Source organism: Aristolochia californica, unplaced genomic scaffold (genome assembly GCF_029961685.1).
Source record: "Aristolochia californica isolate CCGP_79_NKW_82.1479 unplaced genomic scaffold, dmAriCali1.0.hap1 SCAF_8, whole genome shotgun sequence".
Classification (NCBI taxonomy): Eukaryota; Viridiplantae; Streptophyta; class Magnoliopsida; order Piperales; family Aristolochiaceae; genus Aristolochia; species Aristolochia californica.
The window spans coordinates 2,907,110-2,931,616 of NW_027182279.1; the positions used below are offsets into that span (position 1 = coordinate 2,907,110).

General features: G+C 37.3%; 3 protein-coding genes across 3 annotated transcripts; 2 read left to right on the plus strand and 1 right to left on the minus strand.

The window, feature by feature from the left end:
• The first annotated feature begins 1,909 nt into the window (after window positions 1-1,909).
• Window positions 1,910-9,169, plus strand: LOC137938696 (SH3 domain-containing protein 2-like). The gene is made up of 10 exons (XM_068783698.1): window positions 1,910-2,103; window positions 3,368-3,481; window positions 3,845-3,914; window positions 4,006-4,157; window positions 4,814-4,915; window positions 5,196-5,396; window positions 5,529-5,591; window positions 5,675-5,827; window positions 5,927-6,001; window positions 8,808-9,169. Exons 1-10 carry the CDS (start codon window positions 2,044-2,046, stop codon window positions 8,922-8,924), a joined length of 1,107 nt encoding a protein of 368 aa, XP_068639799.1. The 5' UTR covers window positions 1,910-2,043; the 3' UTR covers window positions 8,925-9,169.
• A 7,222-nt stretch (window positions 9,170-16,391) lies between these two features.
• LOC137939191 (GATA transcription factor 4-like) lies at window positions 16,392-18,346 on the plus strand. The gene is made up of 3 exons (XM_068784408.1): window positions 16,392-16,484; window positions 16,650-16,976; window positions 17,424-18,346. The coding sequence occupies exons 1-3, from the start codon at window positions 16,410-16,412 to the stop codon at window positions 18,054-18,056; spliced, it is 1,035 nt and encodes a 344-aa protein (XP_068640509.1). The 5' UTR covers window positions 16,392-16,409; the 3' UTR covers window positions 18,057-18,346.
• Window positions 18,347-20,115: 1,769 nt separating this feature from the next.
• LOC137939433 (uncharacterized) lies at window positions 20,116-21,006 on the minus strand. Its single transcript, XM_068784701.1, has one exon. The coding sequence runs from the start codon at window positions 21,004-21,006 to the stop codon at window positions 20,116-20,118; it is 891 nt and encodes a 296-aa protein (XP_068640802.1).
• Window positions 21,007-24,507: the final 3,501 nt, after the last annotated feature.

A 24,507-nucleotide genomic window follows, 5' to 3' on the forward strand; every position in this document is an offset into this window, starting at 1 on the left:
GAATCTTCAGGGTTACAGAGAAAGAAGAGATGAACAGGAAGAGGTAAGAAATACGGGTGAAAAGAATAGAAGAGGGGAAAGAAGAAGAGACAGACCTTGTCGAGACGAATGGGAAGAAGGACAAAAATAATTGAGAAGATGAAAGAAGAAGAGAAGGACATGAACGAGATGATAGAGCTCTAGAGATATGACTGAAAGATCATATTAGGCTATATTCAATGAATAATATGTTACCATGAATATAAGTATCTATAACATATATAACATAATATAATAATATAAAAATATATATTTAAAAAATACATAAAAAATAATATTGTACATAATTTATATTTATATAGCATATTATATGGTTTTATGCTACAAATTTTGTATTTAATATAATATAGTTTTAAAAGCATTATGGTATTATATAAGCTGTTGTTATTTGCCCATGACACTAAAAATATTTGTCGGGGACGAGATATTGTCACAGTAGTTAGCAACGCCGATAAAATGTTGGATCCTACAAGGATAAACCTAAAGAGAGAGGGGGGGTAAATTTATGAAATTTAATGGCTAATTTTTATTTAAACACACAAATTAACTTAGCACATAAAGAATGCAAACATTTAAATCAAACTCAAGTAAACCACAAATACTCAAGGATTTATAATAGTTCTCGACTTAAAATTAGGTTGTTAGGTCTACTCCCAAGGTATTTATACCTCAAAGTCGAATTCACTAAAATCGATCAAAGAACATTTGTAGCAAAGGACCTCAGAAGTCTAAATTACAATTATTGCTTAGACTTGGGGCTTACGAACATCCATTAGGCACATTAAGTTAGACTTATAAAGGGATTTTTAGCTTCCTATCGGTTCAAAAAAACTAATTGATTGGATTTACAATGCAATGAAATTGCTTTACATATGTAACATATATGGTCTTTAATTAGGTTGATACAATAAGAATATCAGACTCAACTATTTGAACATGCATGTGGTGTAGAAAGGCTTTTGTTAAGAGGATGTGTTCGAACATTCGATCTTGTTTAAAAATCTAGTAAACTCAAGATTTTTTAGTCTAGAAGCCGTTTTTTCAATCACTATTATATATCAATATTTTAATTATATCACTTTTTTTTAAAAAAATGTCAACGTTTTCATTCACTCGTTTTATTTGGACCATAACCAATATATCAATATCTTAATTATCAAATTAATTATTTTTATTGCCCGACAAACTTCTTTGCTACTTTTCCACAAATAGAAGACGAGTCAATTGAAGCATTACATTCCAGATTATTTTTCTTTTGACTAATTTCTCATTGAAAAAAAATCTCGTCGACCAATTTTCTTGCGTTTGTACCACTATTTATGGTATTTTATTTACACTATAAATAAATTAAAATTTTATATATTTTAAAATAAAAAAACTAAAATTAAAATAAAGAAGTAAGCGATCAAGAACAACTTTAGTGATTCTTGATTTATTTTTCCTATTGTTTCGGTGTCGTAACAATAAGAAACTCATTTTTCTATCATTTTAACATTTGTTAAAGGTAAGAAGAATCAAGAAGAATTAAGACGAAAATTTTAATATTAAAAAAATGGTATTTTTTCTACAATTTTCCCCTAGGCCATATTTATTTATCCCTTTGAACTCTTTGTCCTATGATTAACAACAAGCTTTGGAATTATTTTTTATTATAAATCATTTTATACTATTGTTTATAACTTTATATTATGAAACATTTTTAATTAAAAGATTATATTTCAATAATTATCAAGATTATCGGAACGATGCCAGTAGCGAACGGTTGAGAATTGAGATTAATGTAGGAGCAGCGGTACACAAAAGAAATCATCAGCTTTAAAAAATGAATAGAAAAAGAAAAGACACCTGGAAATTTTCCGTTCGGTGGCAGGCGAATTTTTTTGAATGTATTCGACTCGTACTTGGAACTCTGTTGTCTCCTGCTACCAGTAGATCTCTCGGCTTTCTGAAGAATCTCTGGCCGAAGGTAACTGCGGAGCTGCTGACGTACGCGTTGTTCGGTGAATGGATGCCATTCGGAAGCAGGCCACGAAATTAAGAGAACAGGTCGCTAAGCAGCAACAGGTAGATATTCTCCTTAGATTCGATCTCGCTTTTTTCTTTTTTCTTCTAATTTTACGGATTCGCATATTTTCTCTTCCTTTTTTTGTTTTTTTTTGTTTCTGAGGTGTCATTTCTCGACGATGAATCATGAAATACCTGAGAGGGTGTGAGTTTGATTTCTTCGATTTTTCGATTTTTTGCCACTCAGCTGAATCTTCCAATGGCTTCTCATGATTGGGGAAATGGGTGCATTTGGTTCTTATGAAAAGTTTATTGCACCTACGTTGAATAATATGTGATATATGCCTCGGGTTTTCATGTTTGGGTCAGCTTTTTAGGGTAAAATTGTGTATTGACCGCTGATAAAATGGAACTTCAACATGTGAATGTTCAATTATACTTTGTGTTTTGACGTCAAGATAAGAATTTTTAATTTCACTTTCTTTGCTCCTTAAATTTACGGGTTTTGTTGTATGGGACAAAACTTTGGTACGAGATCAGGAGAAATTTGCTCTTTTTCGATTGATAAAGCTGAGTGGGTCTATGTAACTATTCCTCGGAATGAGTGAGGCGGTGTTTCCTATTGCCAGTAAACCAGGATCTTCCACCTGCGATTATGGGGCGCCTGTCACTCATCGTTGTCTTCTTGGGCCTTGATCTAGTTTCTAGTTGGATGGTGCCTTCTTGGTGATTCATCTCTTTCTGCTACTGTTATCAGTGCTTTAGTGAGCTATTTTTTCCTTTAACAGACTGTAGTGGTGAAGTGGGTCTCATGATTGGTATGGAGCGTCATTCTCATCTCTATCCTGTCTATAAACAAACCATGAAATTAGAAATTTGGTCGGTAGCTTGTCTTGCCTAAGTTCTAACAAGGTCACAAGACCGAAGAGGGAAGAAGACTTCTTGTTCCTCAAGGGATGCAACTCTAGCTTTCACTTTATGGATCTATGTTATCGATGGTTGATTTGCTTAATTTTCTCTTGTTGTAAAGGTTTCAATGTAGTGGTAGTATTTGCATACTTTTCATGTGATAAAATATGTTGAATAAACTAAATGCATCTTTTAGTTGAACTAGCTTATTGGTTGTATCTGTGTGTGTGTTTTAATATGATGTAACACTTGTAAAGATAGAATTCTCTTCTTAATCCAATCAGTTGGCCACCCATATCCTCTATGTGGTGAAGTTCTGCTTGTGGTATATCAGGATGTTTAACTGTCAGTTTTTTATTATCGATAATGTCTCATCATAATGTTGATAATCTCTCATTGTCTACATCAACTTCAGGCTGTTTTCAAGCAATTTGGGTATGGAGGCTCTGATAACGTAGTTGCTGATGAAGCCGATCTACAACAGCACCAAAAACTTGAGAAGCTGTACATATCCACTCGTGCCGGCAAGGTTTGTGCACTTTCTCTCTCCTTCTCTCTTTTGTCTCTCTCTCTCAAGTCCAGTCAAGAAAGGTTGCTCAAATCTCTTTCACTATTTAATAGTGAAGATTGTCATTTATTTTATTCAATGGGAAAAGTGCTACTATTTTTATTTTATCGTTAAAAAATAAAAGTAAACATGAAAACACGTGAAATGAAAAAAAATGATAAAGTGGGAAGAGACGAAATTTAAGGCCAGTAGATCAAAGTCTAATGGCTAAGTTAAGTCATGGGTGCATCTGACTTGCATAGACTTGAGTTCATATGCCTCTTTTATATTATACTATGCCTTTTCTAAATATTACTTTATTCCCATATTTCTTTGCTTTTTCAGCATTTTCAAAGAGATATAGTTCGTGGTGTGGAAGGCTTTATTGTAACTGGCTCCAAGCAAGTGGAAATTGGTGGGCTGAGTCTTCTGATTGATTTTCAGATTATCTTTTTGTGTTTTTTTTCTTCTGGTTACACTATGTACAATAAGATCGTAATATGCAGGTACAAAATTATCTGAGGACAGTCGTAAATATGGTGCTGAAAATACTTGCACCAGTGGCAATACATTATCTAAGGCTGCATTGAGCTATGGGCATGCCCGTGCTCTAATGGAAAAAGAACGTGGGAATCTGCTGAAAGCCCTCGGGACACAGGTTTGTTTCCTGTTCTTCTCTTTCATGGTTTGTGATTTCTTTTCTCTGTTTTATCTCATACTGTACTTGGGGATCTAGAGGAGAAAAGTGCATCATAATTTGTGTTTTATGTACAGATCGCAATATTATGTGAAATACTGTTGTCACTGTAAGAGTTTTCATATGCATGACATTATTTATAAAAATCTAAACAAAAGGTTGAAAGGTTTAATTCCTGGTGGCAAGGTGCTGATATCTAGGGGTTCAAAATCTAGTAAAGAACTGAAGACTACTTGATGCACTATTATTACACTACCTAATGATCGATGCTGTGGCTTGTTGATTGCAATGCATAAGGTGCCCCCCCTTGCTACTGAGGGGGTCAACCGACAAATTTTTGGGTTTTGGTCTCACCATTACCTTTGAACATGGGCTACCTATTTCTGCTCCTCTCAAGATCTTTTCAGACTAGAAAAGTTCTAAAAAGGCAATACTTTAGCCTCTGTTATAGTGTCATTCCTCTGAAAAGGCAAGTAACCCTTCTAATATATTATCTCTATTCTTTTTTTGAGGTAATTAAGGAAGTATTAGACTCAGATGTTTAACCCTCAAGCAATTGAAAGAATTTTTTCATTGTATTTAATTTTCAAGTGTTCAAAAGTTGTTCTTGTTTGCAGGTTGCAGAACCATTAAGAGCAATGGTGATGGGAGCACCACTTGAAGATGCTCGGCATCTTGCTCAACGCTATGATAGAATGCGTCAAGAAGCTGAAGCTCAGGTAGTTTAGCACTCAAATTGGAGTTTTTCTGCTAGTTGCATGTCCATATGCCATGCATCTTGCCTTGGTGACCTTCATTCTGTTCAAAATTTCTTTCATATTTTATAAGAGGATGCATGACTGCGATTGTGTGGCCCCAAATAATGTATAGAAATTTTGTATTATTTTTTCTGAGAGGATAAATATAAACAGTGCTGTGGGTTAATCATCAGCCAATTATCTTTAACATGCCACTTATTATTTACCTGAAATTAAATTTTACATTTATAACTTGGATCAGGCTATTGAAGTCTCCAAACGTCAAATTAAAGCAAGGGAAGCCCCAGGCAATCCTGAAAACTCTGCCAAGCTGGAATCTGCAGACACAAAGCTGCAAGAGTTGAAGTCAAACGTGGCCATGTTGGGCAAGGAAGCTGCTGCAGCCATGGCAGCAGTGGAAGCTCAACAGCAGCGTTTAACTCTCCAGAGACTTATTTCCATGGTAGGTGTGGATGTGCATCTCCCATTGATGATAACTCATTTAAATAGTTTTTATTCCTTTTCCCCTTTTCCTGTGATGTCTCGGTGACAATATTGAGAAACGTAAAAATGCCTTTTGTACTCTGTGTTGAAGGTTGAGTCGGAACGTGCATATCACCAGAGGGTCCTACAGATCCTTGATCAGCTTGAAGGCGAGGTTGGTACTTATAGACTACACTTTCGATATACTTCTTTATATTTTCCTTTCATTTATTTTTTTATTTTATTTTTGTTTGATAGATGATGTCAGAGCGACAGCGGATTGAAGCTCCTCCTAATCCAGTTGTAGAGAAATCTGTTCCACCTCCTCCATCGTATGAGGAAGCTAATGGTGTGTTTGCTTCTCCCACTTATGATGGTTCAACCGATGCTATGGGCTACTTCTTAGGAGAGGTATTAGATTTTCTTAACTCCTCTCACATTATTATCATAGTATTTTGTGAATTCATTATATTTTATTATGTGATTTTTTATTTTATTTTTATGGTTCAGGTCTTGCATTCATACCAAGCTGAGTCAGGTGTGGAGCTGAATTTATCAGTTGGTGACTATGTTGTAGTACGAAAGGTATTGGATGACATATTTTCTATAGTATTTGATTTGCACTATCCTCTTATATTGAACTTTGAGTGCTTTATCTGCTCTCTGCATCTTTGTTGTAGTACATCAAAAGGAAACATTACTTTGGGTTGTTGAAATTTTAGGGGAGAAAATGAATTCATTAGTTGGTTGTAACTTTGGTTCTCTGTTTATTATAAAGATAACACATAATTAAAGTAAAATTGAACTAGCCATGTCTCAATTACACCTAGAATATAACTCCTAGTAAAAAACAAAGTAAACAACTATTACGGGGAACTTGTAACACTAAAAGACCTCTTATATGAGAATTCTTCCTGTGAGACTCTTGTAGGATTTTGCCACATTAATTCTTTTACTATGAGACTTCTTTCTGTGAGAGTCATATAAGATTCTTCCACATCTGTTTCTTCAACACCTCCTCAAGTTGGATTTTGCCAACTTTAGCTTGCAAAGAAAAAATTCTGGGTCTTCTTCTTCAACACTTTGGGCTAAAAAATTCTTCAAAAATGCAAAATTTTCATCTTCGAATCTTCTCCTTACTTGGATTATTTGGTCACATAAAATTTTTTACTACAACTTGTGGAATTTTTTGTTGTAGGGTGATAAAAAAGTTGTAAATTGAAGAAATACAAGAGGTTTCACTACCGACACTTGGAAAAACATGATTCATTACTCAAGAGAGAAATTGACTAGTTTGACAACAAGGATGGGAGCAAGAAGTAATTATCAAAGAGAGGGATTTGACCATAATAAAATCTCCTAATAAAACCAGGAGATTGATCACTAAAAACAACTACTAGTGAAGCCAACAATTTGATCTTGGAATTTGACTGAAAAATTAAACCTATCAATAGTCAAAGACTAGACTCCCTTGTGTCTTCTACTTCAAAAGAGGAACTTCTTCTCGTTCAACATACAAAATCAAAGAAGAGGGCAAGGATGACATGGGTCTCTATTTGCCTTCTTAAATATTTGCAAAATGGTTGATTTTTATCAAAAACCGGTATGTGCAAGTAGTACACCCCGAAGACATTGCACACAAGAACAAAGAGAACTAACAATTCCTTGATGCATTAGGATTCGGATTTGAACTAGAATTAGGAGTGTTTCATGTCGTCAAGTAGAGGGAATTTTGGAAACTCTATCTTCTGGTGGGATATTCTTCGACGACCCCAAATCTCCCTGATTTGATCCGCCATGTTTCGTATAATAGAGCTGATGAATCAGGTAATGGCGCCTTTGCATGTAGACGCCCGATTCCTATGAATGACCTCTATTGCTTTGGTTGATCAATGCTTGAAATGGCTCCGATGTACTATAGAGGATTCATTCAATAGAGGTGGAAGGAATCGAGGATGTGGTGGAGACTCTAAACAACTGCCCCATGTTTTGCAACAATCAGTTCATTGTTCAATTTGTCAAGTCTAGGAAGCTTGAATAGGTTTTATTGGCTTTTGAACATAAACTTCTGTCTTCATTGGCTTCATCTTGTTCTCTGCTTCTTGAGGCCTGAGATGATCTCCGATGTTGTCCCTTCACTGGAATGGCTGGATATAGGTGGTTATGTTGCTTCTATGAAGAACAACATCAAAGAGTTAAGACTCTATTATCTTGGTGTGGGTGGAAGAGTACTAGTAGAGGTGACTCTCCAGGGAAAAAAGTGGGCACTTTTCTTGTTGATGAACAACCACCATGTTTTAAAGAAAGTTCAGGAGGAAATGGATAAAGAAATCGGGAAGGATTGATACATGGATAAATTTTGAATTGACAGAAGAGGAAAAAATTGAGATTGAATGACAAGGGCCAATGAGGAAAAACAAATTTTATTCAAAATTAACTCACAAAAAATTAAGAAAAAAGAACAAAAAAAAGTAACTACACAATATGAGAACAGAATAACCCATATTCTTTGTGAGTTAATCGCCAACCCAAAGATCTAGATGACCTGTTTTCATACTATGTTGAAATTTTATGAGAAAAAATAAATTCATTGATTGGTTGTAATCTGAGTTACATTAGTTGTAATCCAAGAGTCGTATAAAACTCTTCTATATCTGCTTCTTCAACAGGGGTTATTGCTAACTATGACTCTCAAAACTCTTAAACAAAGACTAGTAAATGAGGGGTATAAATGTGTTTTGTTTAATTATTCCTTGAAGAAGATGGGCGCCCATCCTCCCTTCTTCAGGGAGATGGGGACTGTGGGCCCTCTCTTTCAGTCTAGCCTGTCCAGTCCCCTTTATATATGTAACCCCTGTTGGCCTGCTCTAGAGAAGAACAGCTAGAGGCATGTTCACCTCCCATCCTCTTCTCTCCTGTATCTTTTTGGTGGGCGCTTCCATGAAAACTTTTTCAAGTAATTAGGTTACTGAAACAAATTTACATGATTTTAACTTCTTATGTTAGGATATACTGACAGAGAGATTATATTTGTCATCACAATATTTTAGTTATGAGGTTGCATCTGGAAATATGGCTTTTGAGAGCTCAGTAGTTGAGTTTTACGTGAGAGTTTTTTTTTTTTAATGGGTCTCATGTTGTAAACAAAGTCTTTTACCATGCTAACAGTCTGGATTCATCTGTCTTATCCCTCTCCTCTTTTGTGCTCTTGGATTGTTATCTATCATATCTGAAGAGTATTTGGACTTGAACCTGTCGTTGTACTTGTTGCATTTTTTATGTTGGAATTATTTGGCGATTGGTACTGAAACCTAATCTGTTGCTTGCGGTTCATCAACTAGGCAAACTATCATAGGTATTGTTATATCACCATTTCATTTTTTTACACTAGGTATCCAACAATGGCTGGGCAGAAGGCGAATGCAAAGGTAAGGCTGGTTGGTTCCCCTTTGGATTCATCGAAAGACGTGATCGGGTTCTTGCAAGCAAGATGGCGGACGTCTTCTAAATACTTTTTGCTGGAGTATTTAATATGTATGTGAGATGTACTATGAGGTTGGTACAGACATATTAGCAGAGGTGAGATTGTGCAATGAAATGCCAGTTTCTGGACCAGTTTTCATGTTTACTATGTGGTTGACGATATTGCTTCTGTTTATACAAAGTGTTTGTATATTTTCTTTGAAGAAAGTATGCACATTGGGTCTTTTTTCCCATTGATTAAATCAAGAGCCCCCATAGATTGTGGGGACAAATCTTTTAATCCTTTCTGAATGGACTTCAGAACTTCCTAAAGCTGACTCTGGTGAAAGGACTCTACTTTTCCCTCCATTTGTCTCTTGGTTTTGCCAGATTAAAAAAAAAAGAGCATTTCACAATAAAAAAAAAAAGAAGACACTTCCAATGTTTGATAACTTAATTCTAATGGGAATAGGAAAGACTATCTCATAAATGAGAATTGTTTGGTAGTATGCAAGCACTATCTCATAAAAGTTGTAATTGTATTGATTATTTTGGTTATTGCATAAATACAAATATCACATTAATACAATGACAAAAAGCATACAATATAACTAAAATCATCTAGAAGAAAAATAATATAGCATGTATTCTTTCTGATTGAGGACTCACAATTACGCAAGATTCATGGTATGCATCTCATAAAAATAGATTTCTCAATTATCCATTAACATTTATATAGAAAAAGAAAATAAAAATATATAAATTGTGCAATTGTTCCCAAATGATGCTTTGTAATGTTTTATAATACAATAACATAGTCCTGTTCTTGTGGTTAGTAGCATTCCTATTGTAAAATCACCTTTGACTCACTCAAATGATCAATAAAATTGATTAAATAGTATAGAAAATTATTAAAAAAAAAACTAGAGCAATTTGGAAAAAAAAAAAATAAGAAGCTTTCCCACACAAAAATTCACTCCACTTTAAGGTGGAAAAGAAAGGGGATAACTGAAAACATTGAAGAAATTTATTCAAGTGACAATTGTTGTAGAAGTAGAACTAGAAGACATTGATAAACAGTGATTAATAAAGTTTGCGGCTTGATTGTCACAACCCATTTGCATTGGCACTGATGTAGGAAAACTAAATTCTTCAAGTAAAGAACTTACCCGCATAAGCTCACAATTTGTATGAGCCATCGGTTTATGTTCTATTTTGACACTAGATCGACCAACCACAGTCTACATTTTGCTCTTTCATGTTACTAAAATTTATTCTAACAAAACTATAAAAACCACTAATATATCATTTGTCTACTTTAGAATTGACATAATTAACACAAGAAAAACTTAGACTCAAGATTACCATGTGGCTTAAACAATAACCCATTTCTTAGCGATTGTCTCAAATATCACAATGTTCTATAAACAACATCAAGTTGAACAACTCTAGGAGACTCCAAAAATTGGCTTACCACACTAACTACAAAGGATATATTAGGCCTAATCACATTGGCATCTAACTACTTACCTACTAACTTAGGATACTGAGCTTTATCTTGCAATAATGGACTATCTAGACAGTCAATACCATTATCCATTAGGGTTTCTATAGATTTCATTCCCAACAAACCAGTATCCCGCAAAAGATCAGTGACATACTTTCTCTATGACTTCAATATCCCAATCTTATTCCAAACCACTTCAATACCAAGAAAGTGTATCCAATCCCAAATCTTTTGTTTGAAAATACATTTCTAAATAATATTTCACCTTGACTATACCTTGCGCATCACTATCAAGCAAAATAATGTCATCCACTTAACACTAACCAAGTAATAATAGCAGTTGTCTGCATACAAACACCCAATTGCATAACCACCTTACTCAATTTCTCAAACTAGTCTTGGGCTTTCTTTGAGACTGTAAATAATTTTTTGAATCTAAAAACCTTACTCTCCTCTCTTTGAGCAACATGGTCTAGTAGTTGCTCCATATAGACCTCTTCAAGTAAAAGAATATTTAGAGATAAAGATTGTAATTGGTTTAGAAGTTTCCTAGATTCTTTTCTTTGATTTTTTTAATATTTCCTTGATTGATGTAATTAGGGAGCCTAATTGATTGAGGAGTTTCCCTAAATATGTTATGAAAAAAATATAAATAAGGGTTTAAGTTAAAGGAAAAATCAATCAAGCCTATTTCCAAGTCTCTCTTGCCTAGCTCCCCTCTCCCTCTCCTAGAGCTCGTCCTTCTCTCTCCTATTCTCTCCCTATTTGCCTTGTCTCTCTCTATCTCTCTCTCCCTTGCCTAAAAGAACCTTTATTCTTTCTTTTAAAGCTCAGAAGATAAGGCCTTGAAGAAGTTCTTATCGTAGATAATAAATTTTCTGGTTTTGCACTATTCCATTTTAGCTAACTGAATCAAGCATTATGGCACAATAGCAATTCGGGTCTTGTAGTTTTGAACTTGTTTCCCTTATTTTCTTAAGGGTAAGATAAATCTTTTAAAACTTGTGTATTAATTTATTTTTGGGATTGATGCAATTGAAAAGTTGATTTTTGCCATCTAGAACAAATTAGAATAAACATACTTTCAGTGATGATTCAAGATCAATATATTTGACATTTTGTGTACTACATGTCTTTAACATTTTTATTTAACTTGATTGTTTGAGAAAAAAGAAACATATTGGATCTTCAAGTATTGGAGTTTACCATTCACAAATGAACAAAAAAAGTATTGTTGTTTTAGTCCTATGTTCAAGTAGAATCTCTCTCTTGACAACCATGTAAGTGTATAAATCAGCATGCATCAATACGGTTTGAAGCATTGTTCTGATCGTGAGATTGTAAAATAGCATGTTGTGAACGATAAATTATTTAAGGTACAAACAAGATTTGGTATCTTTTTGTTGCCTTAAAATCTTTCAAGGAAGAATTTGTTGAGAACAAACTAGATGAATTGATTTTGGTTGGCTCGAGCTAGCCTTTTGCTGAGAAAGATGACAAAACTGTAAGCAATGGACAAGAGGACACATTAGATGCCACTCGAGTGTTGAAGACAAAATACTCGGATGAGATAGAATTAGTTCCAACCACGAAAGTGAATAATAAAATTAGGATTTCAACTTAGGCATATTTTTAGAAAGGGTATTTTGGTAAATTAGAGTATGATTTATATTTGTGTTTATATGATTTCATGATTTCTAATATTATATTTAATTAATAACTTAAGAGAGTGAATTTAAATATTATAAAAGTAAACATTTGATTATAGGTATATTTTGGTACTTTTATAATAAAATTTTATTTTATATATTTAATTAAATATAAAACCTTAGTTTAAATTTTTTATTTTTATTAAGTTAAAAAGGTATAATATATCTTGGTTCAAAACATTTCATTAATAAATTCATTAACACATTAATACAAAAAAGTATTTTCCACTGCACTTTCTATTACAGATACTAACACAAAAAGTACATTCTTAGGAAAATAGATCACCTTGGAATTGGCTTTTACTCTTCTTTTTCAGGGTGATCTGAGTTTAAGGCTGGAGTTGGAGCAGCATTGGGGGTAACCCAAAATAGAAGATATGATTCCATTCCCCTATCTTGACTCAGTAGGGCGAGTTTGCTTGCATGAGTCACAAGTCAACTCGTTAGAGTTACGAGTCGACTCACTCGTATCACGAATCGACGCAGTTAATGAGCTACTGAGTCAATATCAAAATTATCAACATTCATGGCTTTGGTCTGTAGTTCGTTCCGAGGCAATTTTCCTGCCATTAACCCACGTGTGGCTCTTTTTCCTTCTCTATGCCAATGGAACGCCACCCACGTCGTTTGCTCCACCAAACCCAACAATGGTGATCCCTGTACTTTCCGTCAACATTTTGTAGGTAAAATGTAGCTTCCTGCTCTTTTGTTGTTCATCTTCTTTCCTCCTTTACAGTGCTCGAAGATGTTCCGTGTTTTTTCTCTGCTTCTTGCACTTGTTTTCGTTCATTCTATCTTCTTCAGTCTCTGCAAGTTTCTTCTTAATTTTCTGTTTCAGAGATTGTAGGTTGAACAGATAGTTGCAGAGGATTCTCACCGTGAAATTTTTTCTACTGGTCTGAGAAGGTCTCTCCTTTTTTACATTGGAACTGAAAATTTTGATTTTGTAATGGTAATTCTCCTGTGACTAATATAGCAAAGAAGCTGCTGCGTTCGGCCACTCTTTACCACTACAGACATGGATTTTCTGGGTTTGCTGCTGTCTTAACTCAAACCCTATACATTGGGCATCTGATTTACCTGGTGTGGGATTTTCTTAGTTTGCACACTACAAGAAGTTGGGATTTTCTTAAACTGGAATTCTTTCAGAAAGCCAGGCAGGCTGCGGCTCCATTATTGGAATCATGGAAACTGGTAAATTTGTTCTTTTGTTTGTGGAGTTAGTAATTCAAGCTCTAGATGTGCTGCTTAGATTATAGTTTACTGGTTGTCTGATTCAGGAATTTGGCCGGAATCTGAAAGCTTCAAAGATGGTGGGATGGAAAAAGTTTCCTCCCACTGGAGGGGTATTTGTCACAGAAAGGAGAGGAATTCATCTCTTCAAACTTTAAAAGGTCAAATAACTTTCTCCATTTCTGTTTTTCACAAGCTGGGGTCAATGTGGATAATTTAATTTGGGTATAGGCCTACATATCAATGAATACCTGCTCTCGTACCTGAAGATTGATTGACAGTGGCTAACCAATATACCCAAAAGACCGATTTGTTATGTGCGAAAAGCTACCGCCTACAACAGTACCATGTGAGGTTAGGTCCAAAGGCCAATCCGAAAATAACTAACCGACTTACGAATTCTCTTTACCAACTAATAAAGTCAACATCTTTCTACTTATTTATGTGGGATTATTCTTTAATAGTGCAAAATGGTAAATCAAAGACTATGAAGCTGAATTTGGAAATCTTATCAGAAAAGACATATGAGTTTTTATCCCCCATAATTTTTATTATAGGAGTACGTAAAAATCCAGATTTGGGCGAAGCAATAGGAGAAAATTAAGAGAAAAAGGAGAAAGGAGAAGAAGAAATTTCTAAAGAGCCTAAAATAAATTGTGCATGAATTCCTAGACTTCTTAAATAAGTATTTTGAGTTACAAATTACAAAAATATCCCTATACACTTAATAAACCTTAATCTCCTTATATCTCCGTAATTACACATTTTATGTACATGAAAGTTTAACATGCAGATCAAGATTACGTATAGAAACGTAACTACTAAAGTGGTAAAATAACTAAAATACCCTTGGATATATTTTCTAATAGTAGTAATTAAATTGAAGGCCAAAGACAAATGACAAACGAGAGCAAATCGATGCAGGAAAAGAACATATTTAACCTTAGACGTGTGGGTAAATCGAAGGCTATGAAGCTCAATTTAGAAATCTCATCACAAGTTACATAGTTGAGTTTTTATCCCCCCAAGAGTTTTTCTTATAGGAGTATGTAAAAAATCCAGATTTGGGTTAAGGAACAGGAGAAAATTGAAAGAAAAATAGGAGAAAGGATAAGAATAAATTTATGAAGCCTACAAAGACTTTGTTGGGAACTGTGTACAATTCCTAGACTTTTTAAATAGGCATTTTGAGTTACAAATTACAAAAATATCCTTATACATTTAATAAACCTTAATTTTCTTATATCTCCCTAACTACAAATCCCATGTACATGAAAAATTAACATCAGAGCAAGATTATATTAAAAAAAATTAACAATCGAAATGGAGAAATAACCAAAATACCCCTGGATGTATTTGCTAATAGTAGTCATTAAATTGAAGGCCATAGACAGATGATAAACGAGAGCAAATCAATGCACAAAAAGAACAAATGTGTGGGTAAATCGAAGGCTATGAAGCTCAATTTGGAAATCTCATCACAAGTGACATAGTTGAGTTTTTATCCCCCAGAGTTTTTATTATAGGAGCATGAAAAAAATCCAGATTTGGGTTAAGGAACAGGAGAAAATTGAGAGAAAAAAAGGAAAAAGGAGAAGAATAAATTTATGAAGCGCAAAAACTGTGCTGTTTTGAGTTACAAATTACAAAAATATCCTTATACATTTAATAAACCTTAATTTCCTTATATCTCCCTAACTACAAATCCCATGTACATGAAAATTTAACATCAGAGCAAGATTATATAAAAAAAAAAAAAAAAAATAACCACCGAAGTGGTAAAATAACCAAAATACCCTTGGATATATTTTCTAATAGTAGTCATGATGATAAACGAGAGCAAACTGATGCACAAAAAGAACATATTTAAACACCAATTCAACAGGAAAATGTTCCACAATGCTCCTCCCAAAAGGGCCTAAATCCTACAAAGGAATCTCCATTCTCCCTAATCTTTTCATGGCGTTCCCACTTAAAAAACGAAAGCCTTAGACGTGTGGGATACAATAATTTCCATAACAAAAGATGTTCCTTGTGACACTAATCCACCCACCTTGCCCCATCATACCGGCTGCATGTTAACTTCCCATAACCTTTAGATTCACTAACTCGAAATTAATGGTGACCCGGTTCAATAAAGTTGAACCGGGCGAGTCGACGGACATCAACGTCACTAGAAATTAATGAACCCAGCGGCCAGCACAGTCCGGGTAAGCGCCAAGTCTTTTTCAATTCAAATGCGGCCTGCTTCACGCCGGCTTCCACCTAACGCCACCTCCGATTTGACCTTTCCCGGTTTCCACCCCGAAACGAAACAACGACAAAAGCGAGTCTCGTAGATCCCGGTCGTCGGATCACCCAGCCGGCTTGGAACTTTTGACGTGGAAAATAACGGGCCAGCTGTCGGACCGGACCGTGACTCGTGACTCGTGACTTGTGAGTCAATTTCCTGGTCAATGCAGGAATCGATTTTATTTTTAATTTTTATGAAAATATTTTGAATTTTCAAAGAGGAAAAAAGCGCGAAACGAATGTCTAATAATATCTTGGAGTATCGACCCGGGAATTCAGATTCCGTGGACGTGATCGTTTCCTGCCGATTCCCGACAAAAGCCGGCTCCCGCTTTTTCAATCTCCTGAGGGTGTTCCCGTAATTTCGCTATTTTCAGAAAATTCTTAATGATTAATCTCACCCAACTTTTTGTGGGCCCCACTGTTTAACAAATTCTAAGGTGGGCCCCACCCCGAAGCTTCGCAAAAAGAGGGACGAAAAGTCGAAAAGAGCCAGAGATGGCGCAGAGGTAAACCGGAGTAAATCACGGAGAAAGGGAGAGTGGGGTCGGTATAACCGTAATAATCAGTCAAAAGTTGTGTAAAGGTAAAAAAAGAAATTAGTAAATACAAAAGAAAAGAAAAGGTAAAAAAGGAAAACGGAAAGGGAAGACGTTCCGTTTCGGATCGGACGGGATTCAAAATCTCGTGGACTCCGACTCGGCAAATTGATAATCAATCAAATAAGGGTGAGGAGTAGAGAGAGAGAGAGAGAACATTGTTTTGCCTTTCTTTGTGCTGCCATCATTCAATGCTTTACCGAACGCTCCCGATTGGCTTCCATTTCCAGCCCTCTGCAACCTCCCTTCTTCTTCGTCCTTCTCAGGTAATAAAACCACAACCACTGAAAATTAACAGACTGGGAAGCCGGGCTGTTGAATTAAAGCAAAACTGAAAATAACTCGTTTTCGTTTCGCTTTTTCTTATTTTTTTTGGGTGGGGGGAATTTAGCCCTTTTTTTCTCATTGTCTGGAATCGTTTTGGAGTGCAGAGAGAAACGGAAATGGAGTGCGTGGAATCTGCTGCGCTGAAGACGAGTTTCTGGAACGAGATGGTGGCGGGGTTGTCGTCTCAGCAGGCGTTTACAGAGGAGGTTTGGGTGGGGAATGGTGTGGGGGAGGATTTTGTTGTGGAGGACCTTCTGGACTTCTCTAACGAAGAGGAGGAAGAGGAAGAAGAAGAGAAGGGGAGTTTTGCGGGTGTTTCTTCTTTGGGAGAAACTCATTTGGAATCAGCCGGCGAAAAGGCTGATTCTTGCTCCACGGTTTCGGTTCAGCAGGAGTTTGTGAACATCCTCGGCAGCGAACTTGGTGTTCCGGTATGAAATTTTTATGTTGAGCATCTTCTTTTCATTTTTTTTTCCTATCCAGAACGAAACTGTTAGCAGAATTCTTTTCTTCCTTTAATTATGAAGTTTTCTAAAAAACATTCATTTTGCAGCTAAAGCTTTAATTTCCTTCTCTAAATTTGAAGAGTTCATTTCTGGTTCGATATGTCATGGAGAAGAAACTTTTTTTTTTCTTCCTCCAACTCCGTGTTTGTTCATTTGAAAACCATTTTCGTTTCTGGTTCTGGCAGGAATTTGCTCATTTATTATTTTTCTTTTTAAGGCAAATTGATTCTTCTCGTTTTCGACTGTTTTTCCGTCATTAACGGTTTCAGCTCTTTGTATTTGAATCTTTTTCGTTATTTTTATTGTAAACAATCTGCTGTTCTTCGGCCTATTCATCACCTTTAATGAAGAATTTTTACGATTATTTCACAGACGGACGATGTCGCGCACCTCGAATGGTTATCCCACTTTGTCGACGACTCCTTCTCGGAGTTCCCCTCGTCGAGCCACTCTCTCCCTCCACAACCCAGCACCCAAAAACCAGATGCAGACTGCCACAGCGAAACCCAGAAACGTCCCAGAGGCTTCGCTCTGGAGACCCAAATCCCAGCCAGGGCCCGGAGTAAACGCCCCCGTCCCTACCCACGTATCCTGCCGTTCACCTTCACGATCAGAACCGACACCACGACCGTGTTCTCCGCCTCGTCGACCTCCTCCACCTCCTCGACGTCGCAGTCATCGAATTGTCTTATCCTGGAGCAGCCCCATGATCTTTCCAAGAGACCGGATTCCAAGAAACCAAACAAGGGAAAAGAGACCGGCATTGGCCAGAGCCAGACCGCCCCTCGCCGGTGCAGCCATTGCCTGGTCCAGAAGACACCGCAGTGGCGAACCGGTCCCCTCGGATCCAAAACCCTTTGCAACGCCTGCGGCGTCCGGTACAAATCCGGTCGGCTCGTGCCGGAATACCGCCCCGCTGGCAGCCCCACCTTCTTGAGCGAGGTTCACTCCAACAGCCACCGCAAAGTCCTGGAGATGCGACGCAAGAAGGAGCTCGCCATGTGAGAGAACCGGGTTCGTTTCCGGTTCAGACCTTTTGAAGCTTTAGGAAAAGAGGAAAAGTAGATTAGAGAGAAAAAGTAGCACAGCGGCAGCAGCAGGGAAGAGCAGAAACCGAAGCGGTTCGGTCCGCGTGTACATTTGGTTGGTTACTGTGTAACGGATTTAGCTAGGAATTGAGAGGGATAGAGACCAGAGAAATATTTTTCTATTTCCTCTTATTTTTATTTTTCTTAATTATTTTTATTTTATGTTTTAGGGTTTATAATCTAATATATATACACGCTTCCTCTCCATTTCTATTATTTATTTATTTTATTTATTTATTTCTGACTGCTTTTATTTCCCAGAGGAGAAAAAGATGGAAACGCCTTTTCCGCCTTTTCCACTCATTAGTGCCCACCGCGGAGAAACCGCTCTTTTCTTCGTGCTTGACCTGACATCCGTGCGTCCCGGACGAAACTCTCACGTGACTGTCATGCTTTGCGCGTGTTAGACAAACGAGAATGCTTTCTTTTGTAATGGATTTTTGCGCCGGCGGTGGGCCCCCGTCGCCAACTAAATCCGACCTAAACCGTTGAATCACTAAATCTAAGTCTAATTAATAGGCATGATTAAATCTAAACGCTCGGTGCACGATCCTGATGGACGAGGTGGACCCACTCGGATCTTACATCCATCGAGACCGGTCAATTACGGCGAGGAGGATGACAGTTGACCAGATGTTGAACGGGATCCTCCCGCCGCCTCGTGTCAATTGACGATTGCGCCCTCCACGTGGACGAGGTCAAATCACTGAAAACAAATAAGAATAGGGCAGGACTACGTCAACGGCTTATCACGTCATGAGACCGTAGGCGTTTCTGAACCGTCGCCTTCGCCATCGCTACTCCCTTCCTTCTCTTTTACCTCATGAATCGGACAACAATGGGGAAGGTGGCGGGTAAAGCCATTAAAGAGACCAAATCTTGTTTATCTATAATTTTATAAACGAAAGAATCGATCAAGTCGTTGGAGGGTGATGACTTGATGGGTAAAGATTGAATACTTCCCTGTTACGAGTACTCTCGACTGGAGCGAGTCAAGTGATTGCAGTTGGAGATAATTAAAAAGATTAGTGACGTGATTTGCACGGGGAGAGATAAAACCTCCGGAAGAAATGTGGTTCGTTTTAGTCTCTCAGAAAAAAAAGATTTGCAGGGAAGCATCAGTTCTGTAAGCTGATGGAAGTGATCGAGGGCGGCAGATTTTCTCCGCCAGCGTTTCCTCAGTGATCACTTCGTTCATCATTGGTGCGGCGCTCTGAGCTCCCGGCTTCATCTTCAAGCTTGCAAAGAGAGATCATGGAGCTTGCGGAACCGTCCCCTTCTGATGATGCCCAGCAGGGAGGAGAACTTCGCAACACAAGCTCGCCTGATTTCTGTACGTCTAGCTCTATATGAATCTGTAAGGAGAGAGCCGGTTGCATCAGCGGAGTTGCCTTCTCTTACACTTAATTTGTCCCCACAGCGTCTTCAGCCCATGCCGGCGAACATGTCGACCGCCGACCAGAGGTGGGCCACGCTCACCGACATGCGGCGTTGCAGGTACTCTACGGTCTGGTATAACTGTCTTCTCCTTCCTCTTCTTTTATTTTAAGGGACCACCGTAACTGCAGGCCTGATTCCATGCCAGAGGCAGGCTTGCGATTTACTGCATCGGGCAGAGGATTGCAGCTGAATCTCTTATTTCTCTATTTTATTCGGAATCTGGGGAGCTTCCAGTGAGGGAAATCATTGGGGAGCCTCCACTGAGGGCTTCCTTCTCTCCCTTGCTCCATTTACTGGATAAATATATGAAGTAACTTATTCTATGTACTCAGAATTTATACCCTTACTTAAAAATGATTTTTTTTTGCATATAACAAGGAGAAATACATGGTAAATTTCATGGACTCGATAATTTGAAATTGAGGACACACCAATTATTTAGATGAGTGAACATTATTGGAACACAAAACCAGTACTAGAGTTAGAGGCTGGCCACTGCATGGGACTGAGGACGATGGCGTAGACCACTGTCTTTCTCAAGGATGGTGTGGCCAACCCCCACTTCCACCTCCATAGCCACCTCCACCCCCTCCTCCACTAGCATAATCCCCTCCTCCACCACCTCCATAGCCACCTCCACCCCCTCCTCCACTATCATAATCACCTCCTCCACCACCACCACCACCGCCGCCCCAACCCCATCCATATCCTCCTCCACTTCCTCCACCACCACCTCCTCCACTGCCGCCACCACCCCCACCCCCTCCTCCTCCACCTCCTCCACTTGACCTCCCACCACCTTCTCCACCCCCATTGCCTCCTCCATTCCCACCTCTATGATGTTTGCCACCTTTTCTATATGGTGCATCATGCCCTTTACTATTAGAAGCACCCCTTCCACCACCGCCGCCTCCTCCTCCTTTGCCACCTCCTCCACCTTTGCCACCTCTACCACCTCCTCCTCCTCCTTGACCGCCTCCTCCACCCCCTCCTCCTCCTCCACCTCCTCCCCCTTTACCGCCGCCACCACCACCTCCCCCTCCTTTACCGCCACCACCACCACCACCTCCTCCCCCTCTACCGCCACCACCACCACCTCCTCCCCCTCCTTTACCGCCACCACCACCACCACCTCCTCCCCCTCCTTTACCGCCGCCACCTCCACTACCACCTGTCCCACCTCCTTCACCACCACCAGCATTGCTTCTATTCTTCTTGTCATCGACAAAATGCTCCACTCCTAAAAGACTCTGTACCTCATATCCAGGAGGCATCAACGTACTCCTTGATCGTTCTTCCAACTGAGTGCTCGCATTGCTCGGTTGTGCAATCTGAAGAATTTCACTAAGGCTGCTGGATCTGGAAGTACCAGCTCCTTGTCGCCAGATCAAGCATGCAATGAGAAGAAACAAGAAAACGTCGTCCATGGCTGTTAGCTCACCGCCTCACAAGTACTGCGCCAAGTTCTCCGTTCACAAGCCTATTTAAATTAACAGAAAGATGGAGGAAGTTGCTGGAGAGAGGTGGAGTGGAATCAGCAAGTAATAATCTAATGAGTTACCTTGGGCAGCACTTTGTCCCCATCACGTTGGTGTCCGTTGCCTTCCTCTAAAATAGACTGCAGTCTCTACCTGAATTCACTCTCCTTAGAGGAGGGACCAACCACCCATCCGGGTGACTAAAGTAGCCTTGTGATCTACTGCATCCGCCATTGTTTCTGAGAGGAGTTGTGGACTACAGCTCAAACGTCTGGAGCAATCGAGATGCCAAAGCTAGCTTAATTCTCAAGCTAGGACAGTGCTGTTTGAGGAGGCAAGCTTCAGCCTTGCCCGCCATTAGGCTCCTAGTCCCTGAAAAATTATTTTCTCTGGTTTTACCTAAGAATAGAGAGGGGACCTCCTTTCCCTTAACCCTAGAATCAGTTGGATTTGAGTTGGACCTCCTTTTAATGGTTTTTTTTTGGATAAATTTTCAATGGGTTACATTAAGATTCTGGTATGTTCAATCCCACCAACTAAGGGTAGTATCGAGCCGAGCTGAGCCCGAACCTGCCTATGTTTGAGCCGAGTTTGATTTAAATATTTCTAACACAAGCTCAACCCAAGCCCAATAATTTTAACCGAGTTTGAGTCGAGCTAAATCCGAGTTCGATCTTCAACATACATTTAAATTTTTTCAAAAAATAAATGTCAAATAAATTGTATATAAAATTATTTATACATTTTACATAAAATTGGGCATGTCCTATATACATAATACCTGCATAAAATTGTCTATGTACTCCATAAACACTGCATAATATTATGAGATAAACTCTATACAAGAATCAAACACAAAAAAATTAAATAAAATATCAATATCGATTTACAATCACCCAAATAAAAACTATAATTTCATTATAAATTTATAAATTATAACTCTTTCTCTTCATGCTAGAAAATAATATACTAAGTCCCCACATGAACAAAATCTCCATCTATGACAAAAAAAAAAAATTATTATTGTCAGATAAAAAAATATTCTTCCACTACTAGTTACTTAATGTAGTTAAAAATATTGAAATACCATGATGAAAAAAACATAAAAAATCATGTAATTGGTAGCATTATGTCCAACAAGACTTTAAAAAAGTAATTGGAGCAAGACTTAGATAACAGAAAAAGATGAAAGATCAAGTAACTGGTAAGCTTTAAACCAGTCTTCTAGTCCATTGGAGCAAGACTTTTCTATTCACATGGATGGTCTGCTTGATTGATTTCCTTCAGCAATGGAAAGTCGGGACTCCAAGCTTCACCAAAGTTCTTAGCCGCAGTAGCTGCAATGGTAGAGATACAATGCATGGTGGAAACAATTTGAAAAAGGAGTTGTAAGTCATCCTTAAGGCTACTCTTGATTATTAAAATATTTTCTTATGTTTCTCCTCTTTAAAAGATTCGAAGGCATACACCATTTACCCTATGGTGTTCATCGTCATATCAAGAGCACTCTTGATTTTTACCATCCAAAGGACAAAATCTTTCTTCGAAGAGGAGAAACAGAATGTGAAATCGTGAAGGTTCAAGTCCCTCTTTTTTTTTTTATCAGTGGTTCAAAATTAGATATGTTTTTCACTCACTCTACTCTTTCACAAATGGATCCAGCCAGAAATGGATTTTGATACAGTTGAGATCCATTGCAAATGGTCATTTCAATAGATTATAAAAAGTTTATTAAGCCACTAAAAAGATAGAAATCGAACTCTAAAAGCATCATTAAAACTACAAAAAATGGCAATAATTCACAAAAAAAATAAGGGGTGGCCTGATCGACCCGCGGGATGCGCCTACCCAGAACAGCTTCTTGCTAGTTGAACCCGTCTAAAGCCAAAACGATTTCCTGCTGACAAGTACCTCTAGCCGAGAGAGAGAAAGGAGAGAGAGGGGCAGATGAGCTTCCTTCTCTTCCGTAACGGCTTTATTCGCCTCTGTGATTTGTTCCTCGCCGAGAAGACGAAGAACGAAGAGATTGTTCCTCTATAATCCATGGTTAAAAAAATTGATTGAAGACAAAGAATGAAGAGATTGAGGTAGAAATCGTAGAGAGGGGACCCCTTTCCCCTAACCCTAGAATCAATTGGATTTAATCCTTTTAATGGTTTTTTGGGATAAATTTTCAATGGGTTACATTAAGATTCCGGTATATTCAATCCCCCCAACAATGATTCCATGTCGAATTTGTATCGTATTAGGGTGTCTACTACTTTATTTAAACTAGGTTTTTCAATATAACTATTTCTTTACACAAACATGATCCATTTAAGTTATATGAAAAAATTAACAAAATTAAGGAATTTTTATATGAACGTTGTCATGTATATAAAATTTAAATGGATGTATAAATTTTATGGACCGTTTTAGTGGCAAAGGAATATAATCAACAATATGGTTTCGATTATAATGAGATATTTAGTCCATCATAAAGATAGGGGCAACATTTGTTGGTGTCTTTCAAAGTGATCTATAAAGACAATGTAATGGAAAGTTTAAAGGATATGCAACCAAAATTCATTTGTAACAATTATAAACTATAACACCAACAACGGTAAGCAATATTTAGAGTATCAAAATATCCAATATTATGGGCAAAACACAAAAAATATACAATATTATGGGCATACAACATAAACTCTTAAACAGATAGCCATATTTCATTTTAATAACTTATTTCAAGAGCATGAAGATAATTACATATCTAGACTATTAAGTTACTATAATCTAGGGGTGGCTTCAAATCGAGCCGGTTCGCGAGTTGCTCGAACTCGGCTCCCCCCCTCCTCTCCCTCTGATTTCGCATGTGTGAGATCATAAAGTGAAAAAAATAAAATTTTCTTAAATTCTCCTTCCTCATGGCTCTTAAAGAAATTGAAAATACATTTCAGTGTCTCATGCTTTTTGTAAACATTTTTCTAATTGAAAATTCTTATTAAAAATCACATAATTTTCTAAGTAAGATTTTCCTGCCAAGATGGGCTAAAAAACCACATAGAAATTTTTTTAATAAGTATTTAACAGTTGATGTTGTAATATTTTTTAGCATGAAGCAATTTTCATAGAAATTTTATGTTTGACATTTTATTTGATTAAAAATTTATCGATAAGTATAGTAATATATTAGATTAATTATTAATTTTTATTTATTTCCCTATAAGAGGCAATAAGAGGTCCATTTAATTTTCCTAAGAAAATTTTAAAATATTTTTTGTAATTTTCTAATAAGTCACTAATAGTAATAGGATTTTATTTAAAGGTTTTTTGGAAATATGTATCATAGGAAAAATATTTATAGTTTTTCTTAGAATATAAATTTTCAGCCTGGGGCACTAAGGAGGCCATAACAAATTTATGGTCAGATTCAAAAATTACAAAATAAGCTAAACAACATTTGGAGTA